Source organism: Penicillium soppii (assembly GCF_028829465.1).
Source record: "Penicillium soppii strain IBT 18220 chromosome Unknown utg000010l, whole genome shotgun sequence".
NCBI lineage: Eukaryota > Fungi > Ascomycota > Eurotiomycetes > Eurotiales > Aspergillaceae > Penicillium > Penicillium soppii.
The window spans coordinates 1095380-1111605 of record NW_026643240.1 but is presented as its reverse complement, the minus strand read 5'-3'; the positions used below and the strand labels follow the sequence as shown (position 1 = coordinate 1111605).

General features: G+C 46.2%; 6 protein-coding genes across 6 annotated transcripts; all 6 read right to left on the bottom strand.

Annotated features, from left to right (window-relative positions):
* Positions 1 to 135: 135 nt before the first annotated feature.
* On the bottom strand, positions 136 to 2060 carry N7529_011083 (serine/threonine-protein phosphatase 2B catalytic subunit; the record flags this gene model as incomplete). Its single annotated transcript, XM_057246609.1, has 5 exons — positions 136 to 193; positions 253 to 1166; positions 1219 to 1476; positions 1537 to 1868; positions 1943 to 2060. The coding sequence occupies 5 exons, from the start codon at positions 2058 to 2060 to the stop codon at positions 136 to 138; spliced, it is 1680 nt and encodes a 559-aa protein (XP_057091958.1).
* A 2439-nt stretch (positions 2061 to 4499) lies between these two features.
* Positions 4500 to 5106, bottom strand: N7529_011082 (uncharacterized protein; the record flags this gene model as incomplete). The annotated part of the gene is made up of 2 exons (XM_057246608.1): positions 4500 to 4772; positions 4828 to 5106. The coding sequence occupies 2 exons, from the start codon at positions 5104 to 5106 to the stop codon at positions 4500 to 4502; spliced, it is 552 nt and encodes a 183-aa protein (XP_057091957.1).
* Positions 5107 to 6085: 979 nt separating this feature from the next.
* Positions 6086 to 6468, bottom strand: N7529_011081 (uncharacterized protein; the record flags this gene model as incomplete). The annotated part of the gene is made up of 2 exons (XM_057246607.1): positions 6086 to 6273; positions 6348 to 6468. The coding sequence occupies 2 exons, from the start codon at positions 6466 to 6468 to the stop codon at positions 6086 to 6088; spliced, it is 309 nt and encodes a 102-aa protein (XP_057091956.1).
* Positions 6469 to 8330: 1862 nt separating this feature from the next.
* On the bottom strand, positions 8331 to 11450 carry N7529_011080 (non-ribosomal peptide synthetase; the record flags this gene model as incomplete). Its single annotated transcript, XM_057246606.1, has 1 exon — positions 8331 to 11450. The coding sequence occupies one exon, from the start codon at positions 11448 to 11450 to the stop codon at positions 8331 to 8333; it is 3120 nt and encodes a 1039-aa protein (XP_057091955.1).
* A 943-nt stretch (positions 11451 to 12393) lies between these two features.
* Positions 12394 to 13502, bottom strand: N7529_011079 (NmrA/HSCARG family protein; the record flags this gene model as incomplete). The annotated part of the gene is made up of 3 exons (XM_057246605.1): positions 12394 to 12980; positions 13036 to 13189; positions 13248 to 13502. The coding sequence occupies 3 exons, from the start codon at positions 13500 to 13502 to the stop codon at positions 12394 to 12396; spliced, it is 996 nt and encodes a 331-aa protein (XP_057091954.1).
* Positions 13503 to 14475: 973 nt separating this feature from the next.
* On the bottom strand, positions 14476 to 16120 carry N7529_011078 (cytochrome P450; the record flags this gene model as incomplete). The annotated part of the gene is made up of 5 exons (XM_057246604.1): positions 14476 to 14641; positions 14695 to 14861; positions 14920 to 15388; positions 15443 to 16035; positions 16082 to 16120. The coding sequence occupies 5 exons, from the start codon at positions 16118 to 16120 to the stop codon at positions 14476 to 14478; spliced, it is 1434 nt and encodes a 477-aa protein (XP_057091953.1).
* Positions 16121 to 16226: the final 106 nt, after the last annotated feature.

The following is a 16226-nucleotide window of genomic DNA, read 5'->3' as shown; positions in this document are numbered from 1 at the left end:
AGGTAGGATCAAGCAGATAGATAGGGTATCATATCAATCGTGTCGGGGCAAAGGGCGTGTGCGCTGGAGGACAGAAAGAAGGAAGGAATGGATATGTCGTGTCATAATGTCAAATCAGGCATATTTGGGGCCTTTTCAAGCATCCTTAGGAGGATCCCGCGCACGGGGGCGAGGGCGAGCCGAGCCAGCAGACCTGTACGTCTTGATTAGCTTTGAACTGGTATGGGGGTAAAGTTGGGTTGTAAATCTTACATGCTGATCCGACGGGCAACCGTGGCAAGCCCGGTATCGTTGGCAGCCTCATGCTCAGCCCGCTCCAGTGCCACGCGGCGACTCTCCTCACTCTTCGCGATGACCTCTTCTTGGCTAGGAGGCAAATGCTCATTCTGAATATCAACCTTTCGGGCATCCTCGAAGTTATGGATAGCCTGCTTAATACCCTCTGCGCCTAGCATGAGAGTTCCGGCAGGTAGACGACCGCCAGCCGCCGTCTTCAGCTCAGTAACACTCTCGGATTGCTCACGGAGAACTTGGAACACACGAGAAAGACGGCCAATAGCAAGAATCTTGTTCTTGATGGCCCGCCTCTTGAATTCGCTGGACTCGGGATCCGTTGGAGGAGGCGAGATCGGGTTGCTTGTCTCGACGGGAGAGACTGAGGTGGGAGTCTCATCCTCCAACTCTTCCTTCGAGCAAGTGTTGAGAATGGCGATGAGCATGTCGGTGATCTTCTCACCAACGAACGGCAATGACCAGGTGAAGACATCCATAAAGTTAGGAAGCCAGTATGGGTGCGGGGTGCAGTTGAATTGACGAATGTTCATGACGTTGTTCTCATATTTGAGGACAGCCGCCTTATTGTTGTAAACATCCAAGTAGTTGGGGGCACTGAAAATCGTCATGACACTTGGGAAACCAGTTGTTCTAGTCTTCCTATACATTCGGTACCCGGCATCTTGAGCCTCGTGCGCTCGGATAATGGAGAGAAGGTTGTTCTTTTCCAAAAACGCACAAGCGGCTGGATACGAGAAGAAGTAGGAACAACCACGGACACTGTTATGAATGAAGAAATCGCCGGTCTTTTCTTGGCCAAATTCTTCGAGAGGGTCGGCCCAAAGGATATCGCACATGAGCCCATGGGTAGGGGGTTCACGGAAGCGATCGATCTATATGTTGGTAAGTTTTCTGCCAATGCCAACCCAGACAGCAGGTACGTACAGCTTTAATATCTTCAAGAGTATGAAGTTCTGGGCTGAGACCACCGTGGATACAGAGGAACTGCTTGTTCATAACAGCCGCCAGCGGCAGCGAACAGAAAGACTCGAGGCATGCCTCGTAAATCCGCTCACTATATTTGTGCTTGCACTCCAGCTTGAAGGTGAAATAGTCTGTCAAATGACGGCATTCGTGATTACCTCGCAGTAGCCACAGCGAATCAGGGTACCAGATCTTCAATGCCCAGAGGTAGAGGACGCACTGTGGAGCAAGACTGTCAGGAAAACCCCGCTAGTTAACACAACAAAAAAAGGAACGCACCTCAATACTGAAATAACCACGGTCGACGTAGTCACCCAAGAACAAGTACCTTGTTTCCGAAGGATCGCCACCGACCTCAAATAGCTTCATCAGATCGTAGTATTGGCCGTGAACATCACCACACACTGTGATGGGCGCATCCATTTCGAGCAGATTTGGCTCGGCCTTCAAAACCTGTGTACCGGCGTGAATAATCCATAGTGCCTGCTCTTCTGAAAGACGACCTTCGCGATAAAAGTGCTGCTTGAGATACTGGAGATTGGGCTTGGAGGGATCTTCGGGCGACCAAAACATATCATCCGGAGGATAACTCAGGGCGGGCGCTTGGACCTCTGACAGTAAAAAATGTCAATAATCAGGGTTACTACAATCTTGCGAAAGCGATTAAGATCGCAGGGATTGCTACCTTTGACCACCCGCTCCATTGTCGACACCTGCGTGTTGTCCTCCATCGTATGCAATGTGAAATCGATCTCCGGGACCGGTTTCTTTTCGGTCACCGCGCGGGCAATAGCTCGATCCATCTTGGCTGAGATTGAAATGTACTTCGAGACCGGAGTAAAGGGGGAGGGGGAGAAGCACGCGGAGGTTGTAGCGGGGTGATTTCAGCGCGGGCGGGATCAAGCTCCCACTATGAAGAGAATTATGAGATCGATATTACCCCTCAGCCACAGATTGAAAGATGAACAAAGAGAAAGATAGATCCCAAATTGAAATGTCGTGTGTTTGTGGAGGAAGTTGTGGAAGTTGAGAAAAAGAGAAACAGATCAAAATGGATAAGCGGCTCAGCCGTCCTGTTAGATCGTGTGGATCACAACCAACCTCGATCTGATCTCACAACTTCCGGTGTTATTTTGTTTTGTTTTGTTTTGTTTTTGCTTTCTTCTTTGCCTATAATCGAACTTTGTATGACAGAAAAGAACTTATTGAAAGCTCTTGAGGGAGTGTCAATACCTGCATGGCCACTTGATGCCTCAGGCATAATTGGTCCCTGATCCTGGGGGAGTTTCGCGTTGTTTTTACCCCACGCTACCAGATCCATCCGATTTCAAATCTTTACCTTTCTCGTCTCTAGAGATGTCAGTACTCATTCTCTGTCGATCTGATATAATGTTGCCTGAATTCTCGGGTTATAGTCCGAGGCTTGAATTGACTGTATTTATTGAGGAAGCCTAGGCCCGCTTTGCCTAGACCGCTACACTTGCGGTATGCAGGATTGATGATCTGCATCAACGAAAATTCTTCATAGCTGCAGCTATGGATTCGAAATTCTCACTGGGGTGAATCTCCATCGAAGATGACATCTGTGCCTCGTCTGAAATTCGGAACACCCTAGGTACGGTTGAGAACAAGTCAGTCGATTTGCCCTCGGAGACAATGGACATGCAGCGGTAGTACTTGTCCAACAGGTACTTGGAACTTGACAATATGCAGATCGGACCAACTTTGGAACTATCATGATGGATCGGGCTAGATTTACTACAATACTACTCCGTACAATACTTACAATCCCTCCAAGAATGTTCTGTCGCTTCTCATTCCAGGCATTCCCCCGGACGAGGCAATGCAGCACAACTGTTCGGCTTGAAACCTTCGATCTCTTCCGACGGACCCCAACTCCCACGGTGAGAACAAGTCCAACAACTTATTTTCGAACCAAGAATGCTTGAGAGGGGATACAATGACACCACCATCACCAAATTATGTTCGGGGGTTGCATTTTCCAGGTGTGACCCTCAGTGCTTTAGTAAATGAACCAAGTGAAGAGATGCGACTGGGTGGGGGGAGAAAAGGAGAAAATAAGAACTGGCCGAGATAAAGTATTTTCCAGCACCAAATATTGTATATTGATCTATCCTGCCATAACTTTCATGATCAGAAATTCACTTTCTACCTCGGAACTATCGTCATTAGATGCAAAACAAGATGCCCGAAATTCCATGGAGCGCGATCCCTCTGGCTTGTTTATACTTCACACTGGGAGTCCAATCATTCGTTACTCCTTGCATCTATCAAGCCGATAAATGTGGCACTACTCTCGCCACACTATATGGTATGGGTGCCCTTGAATTGGATGCAAACCCTACGCTATATAAATTAACGGTAATGGAAATTGACAAAACTGGAGATAAAGGGTATACAAACGCCGAGTTGATTGCCGCTGTCAATCAAACAGCCTCCATCCCTCCAATTAGTGTTGCTCAACTTTTTCAAGTCATCTATCGCTGCGAAGATATTCACGGCGGCATTGTTGGTAACAGTCTTTGTGTCGATGGGTGCCTGGCGACACCTGACCCTACTCGCGATGACCAGTGCAAGCTTTCCGATTCTACAACAACAGTAACTGTGACTTACCCCGCGCCAGTATCCTGTTTTAAGAAATGTCAAATTTTCTGTTTTGGCGGAGATTGCGCAACTGGCATAATGAATGGACCGACGAGTATTCCAACCATGACTCCCCTTTCCAGGTACTGATCAAGTTTTTATCCCATTCATACTGTGTGGATGTGATAATGAGATATATGGTGTGGAAATATATATATTTGCTCCAAAAACGCTCAATAAATTCTTTCTAAAGTCCTGGGAGATTTGTTTTATCTATCTTATACAACTATAGTCACTCGTTTGGATATAAAATATAAATTAGACTCCTAGCGATGAATAGCTTCCATCAAACTCCGAACGCCCTATCTTGCTAATCATACATAGTAAAGGAAATGAATAGAGACCTACATTAGGTGTTTGCACGTAACAAAAATAGCAAAAAAGAACAGGAGATCCAGCAATGAACAAAGCAAAGGGGGCCATTCTAAATCGCAAACGTGCAAATAGAATATAATTAAATTCCCTGCCAGCGTCAGGATCTTCTGATTATCACCCTAACTTCCAAGGTTGATTCCACCAGTTTTCACACCCATGCTACTCGTATTTCGGAGGCTCCTCATATATAGGGGCGTCTATGATCAGTTCAAATGAACTTTCGTGACGATCTCATTGTAACCCCCAGATCGACGCCAGCTGCATATGTTCATTCGCATGTCCAGTTTGAACTTTTCCATATATCTCTGTTTGTTCTTCTTGCGCGAGCTCAAACCCGCGAGCTTTACGACAGCATTTGCACTCGAGAGTACAATGTCCAACTGCAGACTGACGGTTTCCATGCACCGGGCGATCAACGCAACATCCACAGCCCCGAGAGCAGCATCCTTGCTTCCGCGCACAGTCCTCAACAAGGACTTGATGCATATACTATTTGGGATTAGACTGCCATAGATTAAATGCCCTAGCTACGGCGCCGCTGGGAAGTTCGTTTCGGAGACTCCACCACTCTCGCGTACCTTTCCAAAACTCCTTGCTTAGGGCTTGAAGCTGGTCTTTCGCCTCCCTGTTTTCTAGCTCCTTCGTCTCTTCGCGAAGAGATAGCTCTTTTTGGAAGATATGGCGGAGTTTTTCCTCGGTTCGGAGAAGGTTTTCGATCGCAGTGTCTGTCCAACAGCGACCAATAAACCGATGTCGTTGAAGATCGTTTATGTCTCCGCCTTTCTCTGTGGCTGATTCTGCTGCTTCCATCTTAAGAATGAAATGGATCGGGCTTTTTGAAGCCCATCTTTGCCTCATTCAATTAATGAGAGGGGTTAACTCCAGTTGCTGAGAAAACGACAAAGTGATTTTTGGTTTTCGATTCCAAAGAAGTGAAGGTGGATAATAGGCTGAAGATCCGACTCAATTATCAACATGAACGAGTTCATCAAAAGTCAATTTGCCGTGACAATTTGGTCGCGGAACCATAGAATACTTGGGCTTTTAGTCAATATTACGATATACCATGCTTTAACTTTGATACTTTAAGCTAAATTATTGATTAATTACAGGAACAATGAATGGTGCATTCAGTATAAATACTGCTTTGCTGTTCATGAACCATGCATGCACGCTTGACATGTCTCCTTGGCTCCAGGGCCACTGAGGTTATCAATATACAGCCCAGCTTTCCTAAATGATTTTGAGTCATCCCTTCTTCTTTCCCTTCATTGGTAAGTAATTATACAAACTTAAATCAGCGCATTTAGATTTGTCAAGTTTCTTATCAATCTCAAGACCTAGTTCAAAAGGAGAAGGAGAAGGAAGTAGCAACCGATCAAAGATCTTTGAGGAAAAGGCTATATGTATAAAATGAGAATATGTATTCATGCGAGCATACATTATCAGCGACTAAGAGCGACAAGGTGCTACACTGGACCTACCTGAAATGATTATTACAATCTAGAATTTTGCTGTCCTAAATATTGGCAACTTTTTGGTTGGAATACATGTAACTCAATATAGATTTGTCTAGCAGCGAAGGAATGCCTAGCGAGCCTACCATACCAAAGAAGCCGGTGGCCCATAGTTATACGTAGGACACGAAGGGGGTATATGCTAGTCACAGACTATGGACGAAGAGTTAGAAGCAATTCCTCCACATTTCTCCAGTCATTTGCTTCAACCTCCAACACCTTGGAGACTCTCTTTGTCACAGACATCCAGAGAGTATGAAATTAGCCTCCGCCTACATGATACACTGGTCGTTTCGAGTTCCAAGCTTGATGTCGCAGCCGGCGAAGCAGAAAGCATTTCCGGTGATGCTGCCAAGAATGTCGGTGCAGTGGAATAGGGTTGTGGACACCTGAGCGGTGCTCACAGCAGGGATGGATAAAGTGTCGTTGATAGCAGCGATGAGCTGGGCCTCAGTATAAGCTGATGGAAGAAAAAGATTCATGTTAGTCTTCCTCAACAATCTTAATTGCCAGCTAAAAGAGAGTTCGGCTTACTATATGGCGCAGCAAGCAATACCGAGCCGCACTTAAGTGACTGGTATTCGCAATTGGAAGCTTGTTGGGCTTGAGCTCCGGCCAAGAAAAGGCCAATTGTCACGGCAAGCTTGATAAGCATCTTGATAGAAGCTTGGGGGCTTTTCTGATTTAAGATTTTCTGTTTAGATATGTTTAGCAGATAACCGTGGACCCTGACTAAAGGCCGAAAGACAAGACATATTTATAAGTCTTTCTCTCCTGGCTACCACAAGCACCTTAAGAATTCTCTCGTCTTGGGCTAGGTTTCGGTATGGATTCCCAATCTTCATCTCAGAGTCATGAAAGTCTAACTTTAAGGTAAAACTAGGTAGACAAAATCCCCAATATAGAAAAACAGAGGAGACTTTGAGTCTCATGTCACCCCTAGTTGGCTTTGATTCGATGAAGAGAGGCTTAGCATTAATTGACAGTAACCCCACAACGGCTGTTCACACACCCCATGTTGGAGCAAATCCGTCATATGGCGGTTAACAAGGTACAAAGTTCAATTTAAGCTTGAAGCGTCTGGAACCACTGTCCAACCGGTTGATTTTACGAGTGATACCAGCTCGCTCACTCAACTATAATTTGCTCGGGGTTCATTTGCAACCGATCAGAGTTCTTTACAGGTCTATACTAGTCAGGAAAATAATCATGTTATCATCAGCGAGGAGATTTGACCAGCGCTTGTTAAGACAATGGAGTAGATATTCTCACCACGTTTATTTGAGTATATATTGGCTACCCGGATGACTCCAATAGCTAGACCTGAAGGCCTGGAAGGTAGTATTCGTTACATAAATATGACAAGACTCTCTCCGTCTTCAAGCGCAAGAAACAAGCCGTACTACCTTACCACTCGAGAATGATGAACTTTCTTTTCCATATTCGCAGAACTAATGGAATTGTGACTAGTGTCCTTGGTTAGGCTTTTAGGAAAAGCATTATCTTGAAAACTCCTCGAGTGCTCCGGCTTTTGAGACCGTGATCACAGCCGGACTTTTCGATAACAAATGATACTTGCCTTTGTACTTATTTAGTCATTATACAATTTGTAGTCTTCAATACCATTGAATCATGTAGAAAGCATTCAGATCTATCCTTCTTTTGAACCTGGATCATGGCCACCCTTTCGGAATTTTTTAGAATGTTGTCCGGTTTATAGCAAATTTTCAATATTAGTGACCGTAAGAAAATTATTGATTGTACGGCCTACACCTTTAACCTTTTCTTAAATAATACCTAAGCAGGCTTGATTAATGGACCCGCAGGTCTTGCCCGCTAATATCGTCTTGTCTATTCACCTTGATCGCCCAGCCAACGATAGCATCTTAACAACCACCCTTCATCGACATTTCCCAGGCCGTGAGTCCGTTCGATGATGCGATGCCAAAATCGGCTCCATGCTTTAACAGGACCCGTACAGCGAATGCTTCGTTTTTCAATGCGGCATAGTGCAGAATGGTTTCTTGGGTTGATGGGTCTTGCATGTTGATTTCGACGTGTTGCAAAGGCTAATTCAATCATCTGCTCTCGAATTGGAGACTCTAAGTACCAAGTACTCTCAACCGGGCTTTCCCACGGGTCGAGGTGACATGCGCTTTCAATGTTAGGGAATTGCGGAGAGGCAGCTGCCCCATATTCTAGTAGATGTCTGACAGTCTCTAAATTCCCATAATCGACGGCTTCGGTCAGTGGGGCGCTATCATGATCACCAGACTTTGTGGGGTTGGGATCAGCCCCATGTTCAAGCAGCAATTTGACGAAGTCCACGTAGTCTGTGACCCGATCGACAAAGTACTAATATGTGAAATGTTTTCAAGATATTATACCTTCCCAACCAACACTGGTTTAGTTTGGTTTTGATATTTCATGAAATTTAAGCCAAGAGCTACGCTGGTTCTCAAGTGTGCAATTGAAGTGGTCATTCTGTCTTTTAGGAAATGAAAGAACCTTGTATTTTTACACAGAAATTGACCCAGAAGCATGAAGGCATCGAATATACTTTTCCATCAGGGTTCTATCCAATATCGGAAATCGAAGACCTCCGGCGTAGGTTTCTAGAGCCCGGGCAGTGTTGGTGGTGTCGTACAGCGGCATGTTCTCATACAGCTCCCACCGAGTCAAAGCCCCATGGGCCTTTTCTGCCAACATCGGCTGAAGTGGCTGAAGCCGCCCCGGAAGCTTCTCGCCCAACAGCTCAACCCACTCAGAGTAGGGTATACCCTTGACACCCCCACTGCCACCGGACGCTGCACCGACCAGCTCCATTGTATGATTCATATCAACCGAGACTGCACGACTCGGAGGCACGATGTGATAGGCGTGACCCAAAGATGAACCCGCTGGCAAACCCGCAATATGTAAGATTGTGGCATTGACATAGTCCACGGGGACAAATTCTTTGCGTTGATTCGGCAGCAACGGATAATATCCCATCTCGGCGCAAGAATGTATCAAACGACAAAAGAAGTCGTCCGGATTACAAGCGCCTGTGCGACTATGCCCCGTGATGAAGCCTGGGCGGTAGATGGCCACAGGGAAATTGCGATCCATAGCTCGTCTCAATAATCCCTCCACGACCCATTGACTTTGTGCGTAACCATGGTCATATGGGAGTGCCACAACATGTTTGAGGAGGGGTTCGTCCTCAGTGATCGTTTGTGTGCCTGTTACAAAGCCGGTTGGACCAAAGCACGAAATGCTGGAGACGTAGTGCAAAGCCTTGTTCCGACCCGCACATGCAAGACGCAGGATATTTCTTGTACCAATGACATTTGCGGGGCGATGCAGTGAATAAGGTTGAGTGTAGTTCACACGAGCTCCCAGGTGAAAAATCACACTTGCCCACTTGGCAATTTCATGAAAACGTTCAGGCCCAAGCCCAAGATAGATGTCTTCCAATGAACCGCAAAGGACCATTATTTTATCCGCAAATCGCTCCTCCCACTGGCCATATTTCATCATTGCACTCTTGATACGCTGCAACCCTGTTTCAGCATTGGAAGCCCGCACTAAGCATCCCACTTGATGCACCTCCCGCATACGAAGGAGGTCTGCTACCATGAATGCGCCAACGAAGCCCGTGGCGCCGGTGAAAAACACCCGTCCTTCTGTATCACGGCGCCAATCAGTCACCGTCCCTGTGGGAGGAACGAGATCGTCGGCAACCTTGGTGTCTTCGACCCAAATTGACTGTTCATGACGGACAGTTTCGCAATTTGCTCCATTGCCACTGGCATTTTCAAGCACATCAGTCAACTTTTTGAGTGTCGAATTGTCGTACAGGGTCAGCAGCGATACCCTTGCGTTGAAACACTTTTGTACACGACTAATGAGGAGCGACGCCTGTAGAGATGTGGCTCCAAGGTGGAAAAAATCAGAATCTGCATCAGTAGGTACAGATGGGAGACCTAGAATGTCTCGCCATAGACTGGCTAGCTTTTCTTGGGTTGTAATCGTAGCTGTAGCCATAGCTATACCCGGGTGAGCATTGAAAGTACTGTGATTCGACCAACGCTGGCGGTAAAGTTGAGATAGTTGCTTTCGGTCAACTTTGGCATGGCTGTTGAGAGGCATTTGTGAAATCAATTCTATTTGAGGTACCATGTACTCTGGAAGCATTTCCTTGAGTGATTCCACAGCCTTCAGGATGGCATAGGGCTTTGAGGAAGCCGAGACTGCGAATGCCACGAGAATGGACCCAGCTCCCTCTCCGGCTTCGACTTTCATTGCAACTGCTTCTGAAAATTGGCCAGTTCGCAACAAGGCAGCTTCGACCGCTTCGAGTTCAATTCGGTACCCACGTACTTTGACCTGATGGTCTTGGCGTCCAAGATAGTCGATTTGACCATCAAAGATTCGTCTTCTCACTCTGTCACCGGTGCGATAGAATTGTTGAATCTGCCCAGCCTCCTCCACGGTGGTGAAACAGGCCGCATTCTTCTCAAGCTGATCCACATAACCAGGCGACACACCTGCGCCCCCGATCCAAAGTTCACCTTCTTCACCATCGGAGACGGGGTTTTCATCTTCATCACAGATACGCGCAACGGTTTTGCCTATTGGTTTTCCAATACTGACGGTTCCAGCCAGAATGTCGTTGAGCGTAATTTTGTGTGCCAAGCAGAAGATGCAGCACTCAGTGGGACCATACGCGTTTATAAGCTGACCAGGTGGGCCTTGAGATAGAATTATCTGGAGTGCAGCCACATTTGCCGCTTCGCCGCCAATGAAGCAAGTCTTTAATTGCGCAAACGCACGGGGATATGTCGTGGATGCAAGGTTTAACAAAGCGGTAGTAGTGGCCATAATCGTAATCCCAATTCGGTTGATGGCAGCCGCCATTGCCGGCAGGTCAAGCAGTGTTACTTTGCTCAGCACTGCAATACATGCGCCACGTAAGAGCGGCGCCCATATATCAAACAATGCAACGTCAAAACTGGTATTGTTGACATGAGCTACAATATCAGTCTCGTCGACCGCTTCAAAGGGTGCATGATACACGACTTGCAGGATGGAGCGAGCCGCGATCTGGACCGCTTTTGGCTCACTGGTTGTTCCAGAGGTATGAATTAGATGAGTTCGATGCTCGAGGGTTGTTGCGAAAGGAAGCTCTGAGTTGGAAAACCATAGTTCCTTGGTTTTCCATGGTGTTTCGCTGCTCACATCGAAATGGCGGAATCCGAGGCTTCGGTCTTTATTGGTCTCATCAACCAGGATGTATCTGGCGTGAAGCTTTTTAAGCCGACTTTGGATTAAAGTGTCTGGCAACGTTGGATCCATTGGCGCACAGCTACCGCCGGCATATATGATCGCCATCTGGGCCACTACATCTGCGATACCATGTTGGACAACAATGCCCACCGGCTCTTCGAAATTGATTTTCTCCTGTCGGAGATAGTGCGCGATTCGAAGCGCATTCGAATGCAATTCGTGATAGGTGAGCCTTTTGTCGCTATCAATGACAGCGGTGGATGTAGGGCTTCGTTTCATCTGATTGTAGAAGAGCTGGCCGAGACCAAGATTTGGGTCTACAGCCAACTCATACTCCTCCGAATTGGTTAAAGTTTGCGACGGCATTGATGGAAAATGGTGTCAAATGAGTTGGAAAATGCGTGATGATGCGCTGTGTGCTATATATTGTACAGGCTATTTAAACTATCTAAATTGATACGAGCTTTTGTCTCTATGGCTAACTTTGCCTCCCCCTACGCCACAATCCATTTTTTTTTCAATTTCTAGGGGAAATAAAAACACTATGACCGTCTATTACTTCCTAATGCAATTGAAGCAATAAATGGCTGGCTGAGCTGCAAGCCATTGCCCGTGTGCTCAATTTTGAAGAACCATTGACTAGAAATAGCCTTTTTCGACTCTCTTTTGCGCCTTTGCCAACTAGGTATGGCAAGAGATATGCATAAGCACACATATTATTGGCTCAGCTTGCCTCTTACTTCATTCACTTCTTCTGCTGTACGAAAATGGCAATGACAAGGCATATTAACCACCCAACCTGTTCTATGGTGGCCCAGCTTATTTCCAGCATAGCACTGTAAATTCAAGTGCTGACGGATAGCATGAGGGTTGTGCAGGTCTCACTGATAGGTTTTGTTTTAGCAAACACGAGCTGAATGGGCCTGATTGAAAGTGTTCAGCGCCGCCATGGCTAGCCTTCACTGAGGCACACGCTCCGATCACGGAAAGTGCGAGACAATCAAGCCCTGAAAAATACCAATGTGCATATTTCCCATCTTGATTAGAGCCAATACAAATTCTTGCCCAAAATGTGCATTTTGAGCTACGGATCTACGAGAGACCTATTAATCGAGGCGAAGAAAGCCGTCTGTTTGTTTCTTGGTGGAGTATCTTTACAGTTCGATATGCATGTCTTCAACCTGTAAGACTTAAAATGAAAAGAAAAGACAGGACCAGGACATTGACACTGACTATTGAAATGCATTTGTTGAATCAAACTCATCAAAAATTGTTTTAGCTAAAAGAGAAACAAAGCAATCGATCAATTTCAAAATCGGGCGGCAAACCATTGACTGAGTGTTATCAAACACTGCTTTTGCTCTGGCCATTCAAGAGCCTCCGCCGTTGCACGCTTTAGTACAGCAGCGGTGGTAATCTCTGTGGGCTCTGCAAAATATTTTCCCCCAGTAGTCTGAGTAAACCCAAACATGAGCTTGACATCCTCCAACTCAGGAATATCATGGGTATCAAAGGCCTGCCAATCTGGTAGAATAGGATCAAACCTAGACTTGAGACCGGTGGCCTTGCTGAACTCAGCCACAATTGCATCAAAGCTGCGCATATCGCTCACTCCATGCACAAAATGACCGTTCCAGCGAGAGGGGTCCAGAAAGATCCCCTGAACAATATCACCAAAATCATCAGAAATGCTCAGCCAAGGAACATTCTCTTCTCCACCCCAGTAGGGAACACGGAACGTCAAATATCCTTCACTGTCAGGAAAGTGAGGAAAGCCTCCGAATACAGGAGCAACCTCTTGACCGAGGAAGTTCTCTAGGAACCAACCGGCTCCGATTGGAACGAAAGACTGGAAAGCCTCTAGCTGTCTGGCATATTGCTCTATCTTGTATTTCACTATTTTTGCTCGATTTAGCAAGAATACGATACAGGTGTCTTATAAATTACTTACTGTCCATGGCTTTCATCCGAACTAGACCATCCGTCATCTCGGTGCATGGAGGTCCCGAGCTGAACACAAAACACTGTACACCTGCCTTGACAGCAGCATCAACAATGATCTTTCCCATGTCAAACTCAGTCGGGTGATCAGGGTCTTTGAATGCCTACAATATTGAATGATTAGCCACTAATTACAATGCTTGTTGGTCAAGATTTACTGACTTGGTCATCAGAGTTGATGTTCACAAAAGCACCCCAGGAATCCTGGAATACAGCCAGCATCTGGTCATAATCAAATCCGTTCGCTTCAACAATAGCTGCGCCCTGTGCAGCCAGCTTTTTACTGGCTTCCGAATGAACGTTTCGAGTAATACCCCGGACTTGGAATTCGGGGTTTTGCAACAGAGATCGAGCCACAGACCCCCCTTGGTTGCCCGTGGCTCCAAAAATAGTGATGCGCTTGGCAGTAGAACCCATGGTAGGCAAATAAGGATGTTCAAAGCGGAAGGTAAGTAATAGTTGTTCAATACTAAATTGCAATTTGATTCTAAAGAAGAACCTCCAGACTCAAATCTCATTCTTAAAAGCCCACGTCCAGATACGCTAGCTGTATAAACCTAGCGCCAACTGAATGGCACCCAAAGATGCGCATTGTTTTTTTCCAAGGTCAAATTCGACATATAAAATCGCAGCTATTCTCATTCTTTCTGCGCATCCACATCTTGATCAATGTGATAAGCCGGATTTGCTGTGTGTTGGCCCACTTTAGGAAACAGTAAGATATGCACATAAGACAGTATACGAATGGCCGTAGAGCTGGTTCGAAGCCAGTGGATCTAGAAGCTGAGGAAATTCAGGATGTGAACCTGGATACTAGCAAACTGTCATGGGCGAGCTGATACAGCCAGTTGCAGCATTTTATTGCCTTTCCATTCGACACGAGGAAATTCACATCAACGTAGCCCCTATTTTGTAACCTGCACATGATGCCCACCACTTCAAGCAATTCGGGCACTAGGACTTGGTAGTATGCATGGTGCAAATACAGATCGCAAATCTAGTAGGAGCTAACCTTTTTCCTCGGCCATTCGGTTACTCGAATAGGTAATATTTTCATCCATCTAATACAGGTCTTTCAGCCAGTCTTTTGTTTTTCTCTCGTATTCTGCAAGACCTCTTTCGGCGCGCCCCTCTCCTTCAAACTTGGATTTTCTTGAAGCGGCTAGTTATTATCTGAAATTGAGATTAAGTCCTGAATAAAATATGCATTGTCCAGCAAAATCCGTTATATGTCATTATAATCTGACAGCCAACGGTGGCGTATCTTCAAAAGTATATTTGTCTCAGCTCCTATCTGACTGTCCTATCAACCAGGTGTGCTATGCGTCAATGTACACAGTGCTGCATGCAGATCACAAACGGCGTTGCGCGCCTCGTTATGTGACGCCCATCATTTTCCAAAGCGTACGTCATGCACTTTCAGATTCAGGGGAACTAGTCCCTGCCAAACCCCGAACTCTTTCATCTCATGCGGGTCGGTATTGTCCGGTTGTGCTTCGAGGTCAAAGTTCCAGAGCAGTCGAGTAATTATCAGGCGCATGTTTAGATATGCCAAACTGACGCAAACTTCAGTCAGCCCAAATCACAATTCCTCACCCAGGGTACGTACTTTATTCCAACACATTTTCTCGGTCCAATAGAGAAGGGGGCCCAGACTTGCCGATTGTCTGATTCGAATTCGGGGTCTCCGAGCCACCGCTCAGGGATGAACTCCTCTGGGCGGCGCCAATACCTTGGAGATCTGTAAGCTGCGAGGAGGGCCACTGAAACCCATGTCTAGAAATAAGTCAGCTAGGTCATCTTCTTTTGGCCTTTTAGGCAACGCGAGCCATACCCCTCCCGGTACCCAATTTCCATCAATATAGCTGCCTGATTTCGGTGTTATGCGGTGCAGGCCGACTGGAACAGATGGATGGATGCGAAAGGTCTCTTGGATTACAGCCTTGAGGTAACCGAGGCCGCTGACCGAATTGAATGTGATCTCCTCTTCCGAGGAATAGCTAGATCGAATTTCGCTCACTAACTTCTGGTAAACCTCCGGGTTATGAGCGAGATAGTAGAGGACAGAAGAAATAGTTGTCGCTGTGGTTTCGCTTCCTGCTGTGGCTAAAATATTAATGTTGTCAAGGAGTTCGTCTTCAGTCATCCCTTTCAGAATAAATGAGGCGAAATCTGCACGAGAAATACTTTTGTCTTGCTCCCTCTCCCGCAAATGTTTTCGGGCATTCTCCATATGAGTTTGATATGGTATACTGATATCTCCGGGGATAAGCTTTTCCAGCAGAGGATGATAAGGCTTCAGCCTGTGGGCACATTGTACAAAATGAGAATGTTTCATCGCCCCGAATATCACGTACGCCCAGGGGTGATAATCCGCAGAAGGGAGACAGCCTACTGGCTTTCCAAAGGACAAGGCGCTCAAAATATCAAAGATAATGAAATTGACCCACGCCCCCATGTTCACAACTCCGTTCTCATCAGGATAGTAAGCTTCTCCCGACCGATTGTGTCGCAGTGCGTCAATCATGAGACTCGTGTATTCTTGGATCATCGGCTCTTGTTCTTTGATAGCCTGTTCCGAAAATGCAGGAGCCATGAGCTTTTTGTATCGCGGATGCTCGCGAGTACTCGCGAACAGTATGTTCTGCGCTGCACCAGATCCTTGAATATAAACAGCGGGATTCTTTTCAAATGCCCTGTCTTCCGTGGTCTTGTTTCCAAAAATTGTCTTGTTCGCGGAAGCCGTCATGTATGAGATTTCATTCGGGCCTGTTCGAACGACTTCGCCATATTTCTCGTGTAGGCTTGCAATATACTTGCAACTGTCGCCCTTTATCATGTGATAGACATAGACGAGTTGAGATGCTGCATCTAGCTTTGGACCAGGGTAGGCTCGAAGAGGGTGGAGGAACACGTTATAGACAGCAAGGCAGATATGAAAAATTGCCAACTATCAAAAGTCAGAATTGGTTCAAGAATTTAGGACGATCACATACAAACAGTCCCAAAACTCCGAGCCATTGCAGTAACTCCATGTTTTGATGTGCCGTGTAAACTTGGTTTGGTAGATATTATTGAATGTTGAAAATGAGCCAGACAAGTCTTGGTGGTGAAAGAGCTCTTCAGGCTAACTAAACTCTA